At 37.8% G+C, this 20,006-nt stretch overlaps 1 protein-coding gene across 2 annotated transcripts; it reads right to left on the reverse strand.

Annotated features, from left to right (window-relative positions):
- Positions 1-423: 423 nt before the first annotated feature.
- zfyve28 (zinc finger, FYVE domain containing 28) lies at positions 424-19,968 on the reverse strand. Of its 2 annotated transcripts, none has more exons than XM_077238423.1 (14): positions 19,597-19,968; positions 16,466-16,606; positions 15,453-15,590; positions 15,067-15,269; positions 14,723-14,812; positions 14,437-14,526; positions 14,170-14,271; positions 11,450-12,889; positions 11,167-11,259; positions 8,279-8,442; positions 8,037-8,153; positions 7,829-7,930; positions 5,017-5,120; positions 424-4,426 (listed from the first exon to the last, which is right to left on the reverse strand). In XM_077238423.1, exons 1-14 carry the CDS (start codon positions 19,633-19,635, stop codon positions 4,295-4,297), a joined length of 2,955 nt encoding a protein of 984 aa, XP_077094538.1. In that variant the 5' UTR covers positions 19,636-19,968; the 3' UTR covers positions 424-4,294. The 2 variants fall into 2 exon arrangements, with proteins under 2 accessions (XP_077094538.1, XP_077094537.1); XM_077238422.1 differs by having other exon boundaries at positions 11,167-11,262.
- Positions 19,969-20,006: the final 38 nt, after the last annotated feature.

Here is a 20,006-nt window from a genome sequence, read left to right on the forward strand (position 1 = left end):
AAGTTTCTTATGCTTATCAAGGCTGAATATTTCTAATCAAATACAGTAAAAATGGTAATATTGTGAAATATTAGGCTACCATTTTAAATAACTGCTTTCTATTTTAATATACATGTTAAAATGTAATTTATTTCTCATGGCAAAGCTAAATTTCCTGCAGCCATAAGTAGCATTACTTTATGATCTTTCAGAAATCATTGTAATACGTTGATTTGGTGCTCAAGAAACATTTACTATTATCAATGTTTAAAACAGTTGTGCTGCTTTTTAAAAAAAAAAATCTTTAGTGAATAGAAAGTTCAGAAGATTAGCATTTATTTGAAAAATAAATGTTTTGTAACCTTATAAATATCTTAACTGTAATTTGAACCATCCTTGAATAAAAGTGACAGAAAGACACAAGAAAATAGCAGAGACCTCCAGTTATGTAAAGAAAACTTCATTTATTACTTTCATTGCATGACATAAATACTTAGTAGACTTTGAAAAGTTCTTCTTTACATCTTATTAGACTGAACCTGCCATTACAAAATAAGAACAAGCTTTGAATAAATAGAGCAAATTCTCTCATTATGATTCTCTTTTTACAGAAAAAAGTAATTTTGTACATATATAATTTCATTATTTTTGTTCTCTGTAAAATAAAACATCTGTATAATTTTAAAGACTCATCTTATTTTCAATACAAAAAACAACAAAGCAAAAAACAAACAAAAAAAAAACAGAATGAGAATCAGAAGAGGGCACAAATCAGAATCTGAGCTTATCACATGACAGGCTGGAAGTCGAGTCTGCAGACGGGAAGTATTCAACCTTTGGCTGATTCACAATCTCATTTTAAATCAGAAAAACATTCCAAAAAGCAGCTGTAAAAATCAATCCTTCAGTATCATGCCGATGTACAATCAAGACATTCCTGAGGAAAAGTCATGATAACAAAACAGGAAGCAACGAGAAAAATGACAATTGTTCCACTCAAATGTCAACTTGATCGTACCACTCAATAAAGATGAAAATCTGTATTCAAGACTATATCGTGTTTACCCAGAAGTGATCCTAAAGCTATATCTGGCTTAGTGTGCAACTGCAAATTGATTCCAGTGTCAGGTGAAGCGGTCTATGCCAATACTGACGGAACTACAATCCATGGAAGCTTCTTTCTGCAATTGAATAAAATATAAAAGGTAATTTATCTCACAATTCTGACTTTATAAACACACAAGGCGAGTTATAAAGTATGAATTGTGAGATAACCTCGCAACTGCTAGAAAGTCAAAATTTGCGAGAAAAAAAAAGTCAGAATTCTGAGAGAAAAATTTGCAATTATCTTTTAAATTGTTTTATTCCATGGCGGAAACGAGCTTCCATAGCAATCTATTCAGCGGGCTATAAGAGAGAAAAATATGGAAGCTTGTTTCAGCCACTGAATAAAACGTTTTTTTTATATGCTCAGAATCACAATATAAATTTGCAATTGTGAGTTATAAAGTCTGAATTGCGAGAAAGGAAAAAAAAAGTATGAATTGTGATATAAAAAGTCACAACTATCTTTTAAATGGTCTATTCTGTGGCGGAAACAAGCTTCCATAGCAATATTAAGGCAAAACAATCAAGAGGTACTTTTAAATATTATTATACTCCACTAGTGGTAAATCTGGAGATAATCAAATCACCCAACTGTTAAGAAAAAGAGGAACTGCAGAGTCTGGACAAAATATACCCTGCTATTCCAAATGATCAGAAGGGAAACGTAAATACCGTTTATCAATATAGACCTTTGAATATGTATAAATGCAAATATCTTGGAACACAAGATTTTAGTTTTGCAGAATTACAGTACGTTTTAAAGCTGTATGTCTGTAGACATTGTTGTGAACATCCAGTAAATGCGGAAACGGGATACGAGGACAGGTTTGAATACGGGAATGATTAGCTTTAACACTCTGTCAAAGGTAATGAGGCAGAAAAGGTAAAGTATTAACCATCAACCAGCAGAATCAATCTGCCTCAAGTGTGATGTAGCTTACAATATTGCTAGGACTGGTCATACTCAACAAGATGCATGCAAATATATGAGACCTTTACCTCACTAGACACCTTTTGTATGAGGCTGCTAGGGACTCACAACAACTTTGGCAAAAAGGAATGTGTTCTGAACTGATTAATGTGGCGAAATAAATATATGACATGATACATTATGTAATTCGTATTAGTGTCAATCATTAATTAGTGTTGGAAAACAGTATCTAATGGAGTATCTACTGAGCATGTTTAACACTTGTCTAATTAACATCTGAAATCAGGTGTATGGTTTCAACTTTAAGATAACTGGTACTATAAAATGACTTGAGATCATTACACAAAATAAATCAAACATGTCATTGATTGCAAGCTGTAGACGACTTCAAATGCTCCTCTATTTGCCATTCAAAGTGCATAATATGTTAGCCAGTAGTGTTTGTCATATCACGCAATTTCAGATAATATGCTTCGGTCAAAACTGTTTTGCAGCACAATATGGACATGCTCAATATCAGACCAGCTTGACTGCGACTACTGGTGCGGTTTTACACGGCTCCTGCGTAAACTGATAGCAATTACCGATATTGCCTTTTTATATATTAAAATAACCCTCAGTTGGATTTCTGGAGGGTGATAAAGTTATAAAAGCAGATGTTTGGCAGTTAATATTGAGGCAAAGATTGAGGTTTCAAAAGCAGTGAGGAAAACTAAAGCTTTATTTCCTGATCGTATTGAGATCTTAAACCGACACAGCATCTTAATAACAAAAGCTCAAGTATTTCTTTCATTGTTGAATGTCAAAAGGAGGTCAGATTTTCAGGTCATACTTCACCCCAATTTCAATTGGAAAAAAGGATGTATTTTGCATAAAGAAAAAAATAAGCATATTTTATGCTGATTAAAAATGTGATTTTTCTAAATTAAAATCTGAATAAATTTAATTCCGCGCAATTATTGCGAATACGTCACAATTTTAAATAATGTATGAATATTTATTTTACAAAATCACAATAATGGGAATTGGCAGGGGGTGCTAAATTATCCTAATATTAATGCAGAAATATTTATGTCAATATTACTAATCAACTTCATTTTCTTCAAGTGACATTAATTAAATTTTATGTTTTTCATTTTGCAGTAAAATATAACCCAGACGTCATATTCTTGACAGGTTTCACGAGATTTGAATATGATTAACTTTCTACAATTGCAAACAAAAAGTAGTGGTTGGTCACTATATATGTTCACTAAAAAATGTGCAAAGACAAAGAAAGGCATTTGCATCTGTGTAGAAGACAGTCATGGTTGACTGATTCGGTAGCGTAGGCATACTGTAACGGGATGGGACCGTGTGAGAGGGGTCAACAGGGATGAGGTAGGGGGTGTGAAGTGTTCTTTTGTACCAGAGGGAAAAGCAGAAGGCTCCTAAACTGCTGTAAAAGGCAATAACTGTACAGTTACAGAAAAAAAGAAAAAAAACATCCAAATGTTGCGCATTCATTTGCATGAGGAATATGAGAGAATCTTCTCTTTTGAAAGATGCATTAAATCCATCTCAAACTTTCAAGAATATATACACATCTTTTTTTGTTTTTTGTTTTTGGCAATTCAACTAAATCCCCAAATATCACTTCTGTTTTACAGAAAGCAGCATTATTTTTAAAACAAAAAAGGGGGGGGAAACATCTGTGCTATATTGTTTCACAAAAGGTGTCACTGATGGTGCAGTTAGTGTTAGTATTATTGTCTTCATAAGTCACAGCTTGTTATTCTCATATTTATAATGTGCTCACAGTTTACATTCATTCTAGAAAGTGAGCCCATAGAACCTCTGGAGCTAATAAAGCCACAGTTACTGCCAGACAAAATCCTTGTATGCGTTGTTCTAGTGCACTTCTGTTTCACAGAATAGCCTGTTTGTTCCATGCTTGATTAAAGCAAATTTATAACTAAGCTCATTATTCAAAAGCAAAGCCCTAAATAAATACTTTGGCTCCCATAGCAATGGGGTACTTCCTTTATGTGCTTGAGTCCTTCGCAACCGTCCATTTGAGTCCTTCTCGCTTTGTTCCCTGGTCAAGGCTTTTTCTTTTGCTTTGAAGTGATTGCATTTAGTGTTCGCATTTAGTGTTCATATTTACAATTAGAATTTTTTTTGGGATGATGATTATGTGCATGTCTGTTCTTGCTGAAGTATCAAACATCAGTAAAACTTCTTGTAGTGTGCTTATGTCTCTGTGTGTGTGTGTGTGTGTGTGAGTGTACGGTGTGGTCAGATACCAGTCCTGTCGCTGTAGAAAGGAGTTACGTGGAATATGTAGCAGTGAGTGCAAACTCTCACTGGCTTCATCTGACCGTATCTAGGCAACGGGGCTGAGTGTGAAGAGCAGCGGGAACAGAAGATCTGCAATAAATATAAATCATCTTATTAGAGTTTGCATCAGGTGAAATTATTGTTACAAACAATGTTCTTTCAGCTGAAAGCTATAGAGAGCAAGAGTGAGTGCGTGTTTAAATTCACAATCTTACATAGATAAACTTAACAACCTGATAGTTATTAAACTGCTCATACAGTTTAAGCAGAGGTTGATCTGCATATGTGATATGCATATAGTTTTTTCCCCATTATTTCAGTGTGGGCATGTCTTGTGAGTGTTTAAGTTTTGAGATTAAAACTTTCCTAAACAGTTCAATTTTAAAATTACATTCTTTTTCAGACCTCTCTGTATTTTATTGGTTTACTCACACTGATTACATGATGAGAAGAAATATATAATGTATGTACTGTATAAACTATACATTTAGTTAAACTTTGTTAAAATGTAATGCTCACTTAAAAAAATATATTTATATGAAGTAGTTTGAGAGTTTAGGGAGACAATTTGTAAGTTTTAAGTTCAAAATTGGTATCTCTATGGAGTTTTATTCTTTTTACATCTGGATCAGTCTATTGCACTCTATTCTGGCATGGGTTTGAAGATTGGACTGCTGTACCTTTCCACAGCTCCTGCAGTGATGTTTTCTTCTGATGACTGTAAATGGCGCTTCACAGGCAATGCAGGAATTACAGGCCTCATCTGGCACCCATTCAGGAGGGTCTGATGTCGAAGGAAGAACAGAGAAAGGGTTGCAAAAACTGATAAAGGTCTGCAGGTGTTGTAATCAGCGGCTGTTTATCTTCATAACTTATCATAAAATAAATAAAATAAAAATGAAAAAAAATTAAGAAATGTACTAATTAAAGGTACTAATTACTAAACTCAACAAATGTACTAAATTTAAGTAAAATAAAAATGATATTATTATCTCAATGATACTACAATAATACAGTCTAAACTTCAAAATCAGGCCCTGTTCACCGGGTATTAAAGGGTTAGTTCACCAAAAAATGAAAATTCTGTCAGTATTTACTCACCCTCATGTTGTTCCAAACCCGTAAGACCTTCGTTCATCTTCGGAACACGAATTAAGATATTTTTGATGAAATCTGAGAGCTGGATCACTCCTCCATAGGCTTCTTAAGGGATTGAAACTTGCCAGCTCCGAAAAGTTAGTAAAGACATTGTTAAAATAGTCCAAGTGACTACAGTGGCTCAATCTTAAGTTTATCAAGTGTCGAGAATACTTTTTTGTGCGCAAAAACAAACAAAAATAACGACTTTATATCAACTATTAATTTCCTTCTCTGTGGGCCTCGAGTCAGTTCACTAGTGTAATAGCGCAGTGCTTCTGTGTTGTACGTCACACGCATCACACACATGAACAGCATTGGCCAATAGTGAGCCTACGTGTGACGTAGCTCTACGGAATCAAACTAAGTTAACTGACTCGAGGCCCAAAGAGAAGGAAATGAATAGTTGAAATAACGTCGTTATTTTTGTTTGTTTTTGCGTTCAAAAAGTATTCTTGTCGATTGATAAACTTAAGATTGAGCCACTGTAGTCACTTGGACTATTTTAACGATGTCTTTAATAACTTTTCGGGGCTGGCAGGTTTCAATCCCTTAAGAAGCCTATGGACTAGTATGGAGGAGTGATCCAGCTCTTAGATTTCATCAAAAATATCTTAATTCGTGTCCCGAAGATGAACGAAGGTCTTACGGGTTTGGAACAACATGAAGGTGAGTAAATACTGACAGAATTTTCCTTTTTGGGTGAACTATCCCTTTAAGATGCGTTTTGGTCGATTGGATCACAAGTGGACGATGCTAAATACAGGTGTAAACAGGGTCTAAGCTAATTTGAGCTTGTCCAATTTCAACCACTTCTAGAGGTAGTCAAAAAATACATTCAACTTCGAACAACCCTCCCCTTGAAGAAATCAGAACAGAAGTTGTCGAAAGTGGACACAAAAAAAGACATCAAGTGTAAACGGGTATGTGCCTCCCTCATCTACTTGCGATCTAATCGACCAAAACGCATCTTAAAACCAGGTGTAAACAGGGCCTCAGAGCCTGATTTCGATGATGCTCTTGTTTAAAATCCCACAATTCTCTTGAATGTCATTGTGTGGTCCAACATTAGGATTTGTCCTCCCAGAAATTACTGGAATAATCAAACATGTTAACCTGAAGACCACATACTTTGGTCAAATAGCATATCCTAAAACATTCTGATAAAAAGCTTCGTATATGAAGCAAGCCTATGATGGTTTAAAATGTTGTCTAGATGGCAGCTCACTGGGGCTAAATCACAAATATGCCAACTTCTCTACAAAATCAAGTAGGCCAAAAAAGTATGTGAAAGAGTAGTATGTCCAAATTCACAGCTTCATAAAACAGTAGACAGAAAGCAGATGACCTACTACTTCCGGCGAGAATCTGAAATGTGCATAGAAAAGATTCTTTACAATCCCATAAAGGACAAGGGAGAGGATTTGTAAATGGTGGGTGAGTGACGCAACTCTCGTATTAGGTCACATGACAGTGCCAACATGGTAGATGTAGTACTTCCACATTGCATTGAAACTTCACAAATTCATATTAACAGAACATACTTTATTAGTCACAAAGTACTTCAGTAGTTCTGTTATAGCCTTAGTAAGAAGGAATGAAGGGCATTCTTAAATAAGGAATTCTTTAATGAAGAATATAAGTAGCAAAATAGTACAGCGCAGATAGCAGCTGGTGCAACCATAGACATCATATAGAGACTAGATGCCCTATTGGCACCTGTGGCGCAAGAAATGCGGCCGCCATCTTAAATCGGTCATACTCCTATTTGCGTTGCATAGCAGCAGTAGATGCCAGAGCACTGTGCAGCATATTCCTGCTCAAATCGGCGGACCATCACTCGGGGATACTTTTCATAAGTAAGATTTAACATTTAACATTACCGTACTATTGGTTGTATTTTGTGAACAAAATATTCAATGTGTCCTGTATCGTAGCTGCGTGTATGACCATTGCAGCAAAAAAAAACACGTGAAAATCAGTTCGGTATTCAGTGAGATATGATTAATTAAATGCGCTGGCAGCTCATTGTACCTGCCAAACAGATTATACTGAGCGGAGCGGGTGACCGGTTTAAGATGGCGGCCCCACGGCTCATCCGCGCCAATAGGCAGTAGCGGTCGATAGGGCGTCTATCTATATGATGTCCATGAGTGCAACACTTCAAATTCTCAATATACACATATCCGAACCTCTACGGCCACCTACTGGCCAATATGCACAGAACAACAACAAGTTCAAAATAAGGACCAACTCAAAGTATTCGATTTCAGATGCATCCTAGGTTTTCAATCGTGAACAACAAAATAAAATTCTCTTCATATTGTGAGCATATAGGTGTTGTACTGAACTAACCTTCAAACTGTCCCTCTCGGGCTTTGGCAGCGAGCTCTGATGAAGAGATCGTCTCTTGACAGAGAGCACAATCTTCCAGAACTGCACTGCTCAGACACGGACCTGAGTTGCATATCAAACAGCACATTAAACTAATGATGTCGGGCATCGAATGATGAAAACATGCTGTTATAGTTTCCAATATCTTTCAGAGGCGTGCCTCACTCACCTTTCTTGGTATTCTCATTGTCCCCTTGGTCAGCTTTTGTAGCCATGACCTCAAATAGAGTCTTTAAGATGCTTCGCAGGTCACTTGCATAATTTGTTTGCAACTGATCGGCCACACCTTCAGATATTTAAAAACAAGGCATCCAATATACTTTACCATTCAAACATGGCTTTACCAGTTCATATCACAAAAGCTTCACAGGCTACCAATCCATGTTAATTCAATGTTATTAGGCAACACACCTGATATGCAGACAAAAAGACGATGGATGAGGTCACTACTGCTATGGAAACGTGAGCGAATTTTGTTGTGAGCAGCAAGTTTGGCAGCTTGCAAAGCCACTTGAATCTCCTGGTGATCCAGATCCTCAGACATGTCCGAGCTGGTTGTCAGGCTACTGACAGGGCTGAAAGAGAAGAATAATAGATTTAAAATGAATAACCATCATCATCATCATAATATTAATAATAAAACTCTTCTAAAATATAATTTATAACAGTTATTTAAAATAAAAAAGTCAATGAAGTATGACTAATGGGTCGAAACTGGTATGAGATTGCTGGGCTTCCTCAAGGGAGAAATTCACATAATCAAGTTAATCCAGAAAGTGTGACCCTATGGCTGAGGAACACTGTGGGTATTGTGTAATACCTTGCTGGAATCACAGAGCAAGTTTTACGACTTAATTTCCACATAGGCATTAAAATAAATATAAAAAAATAAAATAAAAAAGTAAACATTTTCCACTCCAAAAGTGGTACTTGTCAAGGCGTTATGTAATTGCTAGGGTGGTAGCCAGTGCATTGCTAGATGCAACAAGATATTCTGAGAGGTTGTTCAAAGCATTGTCATGTCACACAGAAACAGCTCTGAAAAATGTCATTGTCACACAGAAACAGCTCTGATAAAAATGATCTTCTCATGGCAGCTGATTCCGGACTACTAACTATTCTCATCCACCTTGATCTGAGTGCAGCCTTTGACACCATTTCTCATAACATCTTCCTTGACAGATTAGTCTCTATTGGTTTCACTGATACACCTTTGGAGTGGCTTAAATCATATCTCTCGGGCCTCACTCAGTTTATCCAGCTCAAACATTTCAAATCAGAGCTATCCCCTGTCACTACTGGTGTTCCCCAGGGCTCTGTCCTGGGGCCCCTTCTGTTCATCATCCATCTGCTTCCTCTTGGCCATATCTTTCGTATATTTAACATCCATTTTCACTGCTATGCGGATGACACCCAGCTCTACCTATTCACCAAACCTACCACATCTCTCCCACCTACCTCCCTCTCTGATTCTGATCCTGGTTCTCTTGCAACTTCCTCAAACTTAACAGTGACATAACAGAGTTTCTCCTCATTGGCAGCAAATCCCCTTTGACTAAATTTGACATTTTTTTCTCTTACCATTGACAACTCCACAGTTTCCCCCTCCCCTCAGGTCAAGAGTCTGGGTGGGATCCTCGAGAGCACACTTTCTTTCCAAGCTCACATTAATAATGTCACTTGTTCTGCATACTTCTATTTACGTAACATTAATCGCCTCTCTCACCCACTCTCTCACCCACTAGTACAGCCATTCTGATTCACACAATGGTCACATCCCATACTGATTATTGTAATTCTCTTCTTGTCTTCCTCTCAAATGCATAATAAACATCAACTGGTTCAGAACTCTGCTGCCCATATCATCACCAGAACCCCTTCTATTAATCATATTACTCCTGTCCTTCAGCAGCTTCATTGGCTCCCAGTTAAATACCGCATTGATTTTAAGATTTTGCTCCTGATCTTCAAGGCCATTCATCACCTCGCTCCTCTGTACCTCACTGATCTCCTTCATATTAACACACCCAAACGTACTCTTAGGTGTTCTTCCATTCATCTCACTGTACCTCTGGCTCGTTTGACCACCATGGGGTTCAGAGCCTTCAGTCGCTCTGCCTCTTGTCTCTGGAACTCTCTTCCACCAGACATCCACAACCGCAATTGACTTGAAAACACATCTTTTTAAACTGGCATATCCCACATGATCTCTCTTCCTCAATCTCTGTTATGCACTGTAATTATTGTTGTTAATTTTATCGATTTATTGCTGTACTGTTTTATGTTTTGTGAGGGGACCTTGAGTGCTAAGAAAGGCATCTATAAATAAAATGTATTATTATTTATGTCATTAGTCATTTGAAAGGCTGGTTGGGTGGCTGACAAAAATAGTCAAAAAGAACACACTGCTAGAGTCCCAAATGTCTCCAAAGCAACTTACACTGCATTCATTATATTTAATCAGTTCTAGCATTTCGAGAAATGAACCCAGCACCTTGGCATTGCTAACATCATAATCTATGCCTAGGGTAAATGGCAGTGATATGAGCTATTAAAATTTTACTGTGTTTGAACATTTCAGCCAGCACCATTGACTTAACCATTGGCTTTTGGGAGGGAGTACCAATGACGAAAGGGGTGAGTGTCTAAAAACCTGTTTGACAAAAACCAAACTGACACATAATTTTCCATAGCTAGTTCCACTACAAAAACTAAAACTACAGAGTGCTTCAGGAATGAGCATTTTTGCACTTCTGTTCCATCGTCCCAAGTCAATTGGTTTTTTTTTTAAATGGGTTTTTTGGTTAAATGCCACTGTTGAAAAAAGCCTCCTTCCCTACAAAACACAAGCCCAAGATAGTTTATACATTTAAAAAATTACATCTTGAAAAAGGTAGTTGCTCACAAGTGGCTGGAGAGATTGTTGTGGAGATTGATACGTTATCACACCAAAGAGGAAAATTCATCTACTAACTAGTCCGCTTTTACAGCCTTGTGCTCTTTGAACATGAACTTCCATGAACTTCCCAACTTGTAGATTTTAAATAAAAGTGGGGGTTTTTTTTTTTTAGTTGTAAGAAGCTTAGTGGTGGTGAAGTTGAAGTCTTGCAACCTAACTTTCACCTTTTACTTCTAGTGATTGTATTCAAGCTTCAGAGCTTAAGATTCACAAACCCTGTGTTCAGATGTGAAGATTATTGCTAACTTCCGGCTTGGCCTATGGAAATTCATCCTCCCTGCAGCACTCTGTAGCAACAGTGCTCACATATTCCACCATTGCCCATCAGATAAAAGTTTACCTGGGTGTGTATGAACTTGACAAACTGCATGTAGTGACAGAAACACCGTCAGTTTCACTGCTGGGGACAGAACTGAGGGGGGACTCCAGAGAACTGCTGCGGACCATTTTGAAAAGCATGTGGGGCAGGGGGGCAACAGATGAAGATGAAATATGAGAACTGAAAAGAATGGCAACCTTCATAATGAAATCAACTCATATACAAAACAAGGTAACAAACAAAACATTTTCAACATAGGCAAATCAAGAAAACTTTAATGCATGCTTGACACAAATAAACAAACCTAGATATCTTTCTGTTATCTTCTTTGGACTGTTTTCCAAAACCTTCCAATTTCCCTTTTACTGTAGTGTTAGTCTGTGTCCGGCATCCTGTGTCCTGATGGGTGCAACTAGGTCCTCCCTCCCCTTGTCCTGAGCCTCTATCCTGAGCTAGAAGAACCCCTGAGGTGCATTTCTCACAGCAGGAATAGTGGGTACAGTCCTGACTGCCCTCCTCATCTCTCGCTTGGTTCTGCAAGGAACAGTGCGGTACTGAAGGGGTGAGGTGGCCCTGTGAAGGGGGCAGGGTGAGAGGTAAATGTCCATTTCCCTTCCCTGGACTGGCAGCAGCTACTGCCGATTTGATGACAGAGCTTGTGATGGTGAGCTTGTGCTTATCAAATCCCAGCGCCATGCCCCGGCCAGCAGGATCCATGGCATCCTCGTGGTTGTCGACGCATCCGCCAGCACAGCACACACAGGAGTTAAGCAGGCACTGAGTGGCAACTAAAGCCCCACCCTCACCGGGTTCAGAAGCATCGGCTGAATGAGGCAAGACAACGGCCAAGTCGGTCAAGCTTGGGGAATGAGGGTTAAAAATAACTGTGGCGGAAAGCTTCATTCCACCGGTACGATTGGCGATTTCCTCCGCAGTCTGTACACTATCTTCCTCCTGTAACCCTTCCCAGCCATTCACCATGGGCGACCTGTCGGAGTTCCCCAAGGACTCATCCGATTGGCTAAGTTTGCGCTGACATTCCAGATTGGTGGTGTTGCTTGATTGGCAGATTGTCAACCAACCATTACATGATGAGTCGGTCAACGGGGTGGGTCTACCGTGGTCAGGGGATCTGAGGCATATGGTAGGAAGGGGAAGTTGCCCTCGACACAGTTCGCTAGTTATACCAGACTCCAGGTCGTCCATAAAGAAAACTCTATCGTCATCATGGTAGGAACCCGGGACTCTCCGTGGAGATGCCTGCTGGCTGGAGGTGGCACTGGAACCGTCGAGGCTACTTCCTCTATAGGGTCGAGGCTGGCGGGCTGGGGACTGACTCTGACTTGGAGGGGAAAGAAGCGTAGACATTTCATCCCCCACTTGATGCACCATCATATTAAGTTGCTCTATCTCTTCTTCATCATACTGCATGGAGCAAGCCAAATCTACATCTGTGGCCTCCTCTTCCTCACGCTCACTGGAGGTCTCAGGCTGCCCCATTTTCTCCTCATCCTCTTTCCATACAGAATCTTCTTCCTGGGTTACAAAAAGTGTGAGATCCACCACCTCCTCAACACTGTCGTCCTTTTCCAATGTCTCTAGATGGCTCTCAGGACCAGTGGAAGCGGCTGGGTCATTGGTCGATGGCATGCTGGAACCTGCAGGGAAATCTCCATCCTGAGAGATGCAGAGGTTACGCTCCAGCGTCATGAGCTCTTCTTCTGTTAGAGTCTGCAGCAGATCCCTGATGTGAAGAACAATTATATGATTCAGAAACCAGCCATGTTCTTCAGTTGCTACATAAAAAGTTAATATGGTTTAAATTTTAAATCTCAATGCTGCTTTAATTCAGCAATTAAAAAGTTATGAATGCCAATGCTCGACAGTGCGAGTGTTTCACTCGCTTTTGCGACCAAAAATAGATGTGGATGTGTGCGAATTGTAAAATGTATTTAGATGTGTACAAAAAAAAGCCCCCGTAGGTCCTTAAAGCAAAACAAATAATACGTTTTTAATGAAATTTCAGATCATAAAAAGCCTTAAATATCTTAAATTGTATAATAAAACATTTTAATGATCACCTTAAGAAGTCTTAAAATTTTAGGAAAGAAAAAAATCATTACATTAGATTGTTAGATAGCCTAATGGGATTAAACTTCAAAAAGATTTGATTTTATCACACAAATGTAAGTGCTGCAAGTCAAAACGTGGCGTTTCTTTCTTACACGTTTGACGCTTGTGGTTTCAGAGCAGTTTGCAATTAATGAATACCACACATTTATTCCAAACAATTTGCTTATGATCTCCTGCTGATGAATTATGACAGTGTTTACTTTATGATGTTTATAATGTAATATCGTTGTAGATTGTTGTAAGAGTAGAAATTTTATCTCCATCTTTTTGAATAAGCAGGCGGCAATAGTAAAGCATCTAAATTTCATTATAGTTATAAGGACACATTAAATTCTCACAGAAATATATTCAATTGTATTCATGTTATGGCTGACAACCAATACAAAGGCAGATATTCTAAATCTATTGTAGACTCTTGCATGTTTGAATTGGAAAACAATCTACATCATACGTGAGTGGTGAAACAAAATAAAAGGCAACCCATTATAAGCAGTGATACTGTCTAGACTGGAAGTGGCATGGCTTGACTCAACGAGACACCAACAGTTAATTAATGCAGTTCAATTTCTGACGTACTCCACGCACTTACGCTACTTCAGACAACAGTATGTTTGGTGTTAACAGCCTCAAGATGTTGCGGTGTGGTGTAGACATCGAGTACAAATATCAACTAATCAAATAAAAATAAATAAAAATGAACAAAAATAAAACAAGTCAAAAAACAAATAAAACCTAACTGAAGAAAAATGCCAAAAAATGCAGGCACCGTTGAATGCAAATGTATAAAGCCTTACCATAAAAGCATTGAAAAACCTGAAAAACAAGCTATATCTGCATCAGAGGACCAAATCAGAGGCGTCCGTGACTAACTATTGTGAACACAAACTGTACCTTATTTTTCTCAGCAAAGTGCGGAAGGGCCGGAAGAGTTCAGACATGTCCTCTGGTTTGCGGTCGAGGTTAAGAGGCCCTTCAGAGTAGATAACAAGGCCACTAATAAGAGATAACATGACACATGATACCATTACCAGGTGCGTAAACGTATATATGAAAGAAAAGAGGATGACCCATACAGTGTGAGGAAAATAAATACTTAAAGAGGGATTTGGAGGTGGTTGACATGAAGAAAACAGATAATTACAATGACATATCACTTACCAGACAATGGCAAGTCTAGGAATTGTAAACATAAGAGCTGGTTCGTAGTCGTCAATCATGTCTTGTGTAAGATAATCAAGCTTCAGGGCCCTTGAGATTGGAAAACATTAGTACTGTATATATGAATATAATTACTATTAATAATAATATATAATATACACATTTAATTAATGTTTCACTTTAAAATGATGTTAATCACGATTCTTCTCCTTTCTTTTAAAATGATAATGCAATGGATCATGATGAGTATTATATTGCGAGGTAGTTCCAAGACCTGAATATTCACCTCTCAACGGTCTCACAGAAGAGCACAATCACCTCCTGCTGGATGTAATACTCTTTAGGGGACTTCACAGGCACCATGGCTGACACGTAGCTACAACAGGAAACAGACAGATCCATGATAAGATTACATTACTTTCACGTTTTGTAATAAAACTTTTAATTGTCTGCTGAAGTGACATGTTTGCAAAGATAACCTGCTTGTGTATGATAACATTAGTACCAATAAAGATGCCTTGTAATGATTTATGAACTGTCCAAAAGCATAAGTGCAGTCTAGTCATCCTCATAAATATATCATCATAAGTGGATGCAAAAATCAAAACAGCTGTACATATTTTAAGATACCTGAGCTCAAACTCAGCGAAGAGGCCGTCAAATTGACGTAACGCTTCCTTCATGCGGTCTGTGTAGTTGTTGAGATCTCGTAGCGCTTGGTCTCGGGTGATGTTGCGTACTTCCTCCAGGCTACGGGTGAGGTCTTTAGCCAGAGGTCTCATGGCCATGCTCTCGATTTCACGATTCATGATGATCGATCCTGCTGCCAGGCACTAGAGAGAGGAGTGATAATATAGTCTCTGCTTCTAATGGGTTACACCGCCCTGATTCATGGCCACAAGTGACAGCTATGATACACTGATGTTCTGAAGTTCTTCATATTCATGTTCTTTTGAAAATTAACAAGATATGTAGGGACGATCTCATTCTGAAGGAAAGCAGTTAGTGTGCACTACCTCTGCCCCAAACCACAGCTGCCCAGCAAGGTTGTCATGGCGGATCTCTTCTGGGAACTTCACACAGAAGTCTCTGTTGGCTCGGTCTTCAGGTATGCATTCATCCATAATTTGATTTATGATGTTTAACACATTGTCCTACACATTTATTGAGAAGATACACAACATGCAGGGTTAGAACATTCACTTAAAGGGTTTAAGGGAGATTATAATTTCAATGTTTCCACTCATGGAATTACCGGATAAGGATTTTTAAGAAAATCATTAGAGACTGCAGTTACAAACTGAGAATAACTTTTTTTTAAAAAAATCTATATTCACTATAAAAATTCCCACGATTTGTTTTCAATTTCCATACTTTACCAGGAAATAATGATTTTAAAAATCCCTGATAATCCTGGGTTTTCTATGACTGTGGAAATCCTGCAAACCGTTTCAAGGTATTTTGTGCATTTATTAGAAAATGAATTCCACTATCCACCACAATTCAAAAGTTTGGGGTCAGTAAGATTTTATGAAAATTTTAAATAATAAAAAACTAAAAGGAATGAAGAATTTTCTTCAGCAAGGATGCATTAGATTGATTAAAAGGGACTGTGAAGACTTCCATTTCCTATTCGTCAAAGAATCCTGAAATAAATGTCACAATTTCCAAAAAAATTAAGCAACACAACCGTTTTTAATATTGATAAGAAATTTTAAAATCGGCATATTAGAATGATTTCTGAAGGATCATGTAACACTGAAGACTGAAGTAATGATAAAGAAAATTCAGCTTTTCAACATTTTAAAATCTAATAAAATAGAACAGTTTAAATTGAAATAATTTTTCATAATACTACAATTTTTACTGTATTTTTTGATCAAATAAATGCAGCCTTGGTGAGCACAAGAGACTTATTTCAAACACATTCTTAGCTTCCTTGCAATTTATCATTGCAAGAAAAGTGAGGTAAAAGACTGGATGAAATAGAAAACAAACACTTGTACTGTGAGGCCATTAAGTGATTAACCTGGCAGGAGCGGAACTGGTTGACCAGCAGGGTACACCTCTGAGGGTCCTTTCTGCCGTCCAGACTGTCCAGCTCAGTGGCCACCTGGTTCAGCTCTTCATCTGCATAGTAGAACTGGGCCAACAGCTGCGGATCTGACCTCTGTATGAAAAAATAAAACAAATGTAAACAGATGGTCTGAATGATCTAATCAAATACCAGATGATCAAACAAACTGGTGCTAAAGCAAGTAAGTATCAGAGTCCTGCAGTATGGTGCGTTTCAGGCACTGTGTGTAAAAACATTCACTTTTTTTAAAGATGCATATCTTGCAACAACAGCCATTCCCACACACACCAGGGGAGCATGTAACGTAATGATAGATGTCAGTGGATTAAAGAGCACTGATGAGGATTTAGACCTTTGGACCCCTTCTGCTCCATTGGGCACTCAACAGAAAACATTGTCTTGCATCATAGACTGGAGAGTGAATAGATTCCAAGGTGAGTTTCAAAGATTTTGGTGTCCCACAAATAATGGGAATTTGAAAGAATTGGAACACTCCTATCAAAAACAGAATATGATGACAATACGTCATTGTTTTTCTTATCAAAAGGGCTATTTTCATGGAATATATATATATTTATTAGTGCTGTCAAATTGATTAAACGCATTTAAACATATATATTAATTCATATTTAGCATTATTTAACCAGAAAATAAAACTCTTGAGATTTAATATCTCTTTTACAAGAGGGTCCTGGCCAAGACAGGTAGCGCACTTAATGAGAAAAAAGAAAAAAACACATTTAAAAATAAAACAAATATTATATATAATTAATTTAGTCTTGCTATTCAAGAGTTGATATGGTGTTCTGATCCTTAAATATAGCTCTTTTTCAATGCTGCTACTCTTTTTTTTTTTAAATAGTATTTTGTATTGTAAAAGCCCACAATTCTCCAAGCTGCATACTTTATCATTCATAACCATATCGCAAGCTGTGCAGGATGAATTATACAACCAAGTTTTGTTCAATTCCTTAACCTTAAACAGAAAGATTAATAATAGCAAAGTTTGCCTTAGCAAGCATAACTAACATGTAAAATGTAGCCTACGTAAAGTTGAGTGTTATCTGCAAGTTGTTATTTGGAGTGTTTCCCAATTGGGACATCTATGTTTCCTGGACTGTGGCTGTTTGTAATCTGCACATGAATTTGCCTGGGATGTGGCACGTGGCTGGAACATGAACCAGAGCTGAGTATAAGCTGATTTGAACCGGTCAGCCGCCCTACGATGCCCGTGCAGGTGCAATCAAACCACTAGAGACTCCCAAATCACCATAGAATAACTAAGTGTTGCATAGGGAACTAAAAGATGTGGAAGGCCTATATACAAGGAATCAATATTGTTTAACTTTGTGTGACAATTTTGGTTGTGCATTTCAACAGATTTCAAAGTGATGAAAATGTCTGTACAGTACAGTTACAAAATTACAGCAACACAAAAAAAAAAAAAAAAATGTAATGCACTAACGGTGACATACTTTTCTAAGCATCATCCAAACATCTTGAATATTTGACTGATTCTGTACACTTACAATCCATTAATTTTAGAGCGTCTGATACCGTAGTTCACTCCCAATGACAACAACAGGCACGTTTGTGAAGAATACATCCAAGTGAGTCACAGTCAGAAGCAGAACTGCACCCATGGGTCAATGCTTCTTTGACAATGAGTGTTTGTACATCTCAGGGGATATCCCAGGTTTAATTCCAACAAAACACTTTCCTGCTCTAACATCCTGTTGTAAGATTATTAAGATTTTTAAGACACACGCGCACAAGCGACCCTAATCTCTCATGGAAACTGGTTGAAAACCGGTTGACAACAAAACTGTAGCAAACAACAATTGCATTTGTTGCCAAGGTGTGGATTGCAAGAGTGTTTCATAGCTAAAGCCATTGTGAGCTGTGGTGAGATGTGTAAATTACAAATTGATGACAGCAACAAGTTTGGGGCCACACAATGGGCCGTTAAACCTCAGCAAAGGCAACGACCTATAGACTTATAGACCTATAGACCTTATGCTCCAGAGAAACAAGCGTGCAGCAATCTTTAGAATTTTAACTTTGAACTTCGGTTTTTGCGGTCGCTCTGTATAATTCTATTGCAACTCTGTCAAACAGTTATTAACTGGTGAAGTGGATTTACTTACTGTAGAGTTAATGAAAGTTAGCATGAGCATTTAAATGTTTGAAGCAGATGTAGACTAGGAGGATTATTTTAAGATGAGCCGTTCACTCGTAAATCCGTACGATCTTACGATCTTATGTTGTGGAAATACAAATTGGAAGACCACACAGCTGTAAGCAGCCAATGTACAGAAATATATCTCATCCAATCTAATCGTATTGATATACGTTTTCAGGGTTAGTGCTGTTAGCTAAAAAACATTTACATTAATTGAAAAAAGTTTAAATATTATAAAAATATGAGATGAAATGCAATCTAAAATGAGAAATGTTGCTTTGTCAATGTACAGAAATATATCTCATCCAATCTAATCGTATTAATATATGTTTTCCAGGTTATCGCTCGCTGTGAACTACAAAACATTAATTGAAATAAAGTTTGAATAAAATGAAAATATTAGATGAAATACAAACTAAAATGAGAAATGTTGCTTTGTCAACTAACTGAAATAAGTTGAAGTCGAAGCACTAAAATTACAAATGGAAAATAATACAAACTAAATATAAATATTATATTTTAAAGCAAATGCTAATAAAACAGCTGAGAACATGATGACTTTGTCCCTTCATTATGAATGGACAAAGTCATCTGAATGAATAATAAAGGGTTGTGATTCAAAACGACCAGAAAATCATACCTAGAAATATTGATAAAATGATACCCTAAAAAAGCTGTCTAGGTAGGCAGCTCACATCATGTGATGCTAACAGGATATGCATGTAGACAGCTTGCATTATATGACGCCCCAAAATGCTGTCTAGGTAACTTAGGCTGCCCACATCATAATATGATGCCCCCAAATAACCGCCTAAGTAGACTCGCTAGGTTTTAAAACACATTCATTTAATAATAAAGCTATTTGATGAGTATTTATTAATTGAACTGATGGCAAGCTTACCTTTGGCTTATACAGCCACTTTCGGAACCGATTCATCATTGGTCACCTCGCCAGTTTAGCGACAGCTCCGTACCAAACCCGAACCGGACCTTTAAACCCGTACACAAACACACAGCTAGCGGGCTAAGCTAGCGCCTGCTCTTCTACAATGCCGTGCTGACAGTGTTAAGTAGAAGCCAAAAAACAGACATGGACAGTGTAAATACACTATTAATTAATCGCGGGCACGGACTCTGCCCCTATTTTCAGCAGTCGAGCGGTTGTCTTTGTCCCCAAACACACAGGCTGCTCATGACTAAGCTTTTGAGCTCGAGCTCAGTCTGAGCAACGTTACGGAAGTTGCGCTCGGGCTGCTTGACTGATTACACTCGGGTTGCCAAACAATCCGCTTTTTTATTCCTAAATGATTT

Source organism: Siphateles boraxobius, unplaced genomic scaffold (assembly GCF_051911475.1).
Source record: "Siphateles boraxobius isolate OS27281-9 unplaced genomic scaffold, OSU_SipBor_1 22, whole genome shotgun sequence".
Taxonomy (NCBI): Eukaryota; Metazoa; Chordata; class Actinopteri; order Cypriniformes; family Leuciscidae; genus Siphateles; species Siphateles boraxobius.

Coding starts and splice junctions, on each gene's coding strand:
- zfyve28 (XM_077238422.1), bottom strand. CDS start 19,635: ATGATGAATCGGTTCCGAAAGTGGCTGTATAAGCCAAAG. Junction 15,591..16,465: donor ACCAGTTCCGCTCCTGCCAG/GTTAATCACTTA, acceptor ATAAATGTGTAG/GACAATGTGTTAAACATCAT. Junction 12,890..14,169: donor ACTTTGCTGAGAAAAATAAG/GTACAGTTTGTG, acceptor TCTTCACATCAG/GGATCTGCTGCAGACTCTAA.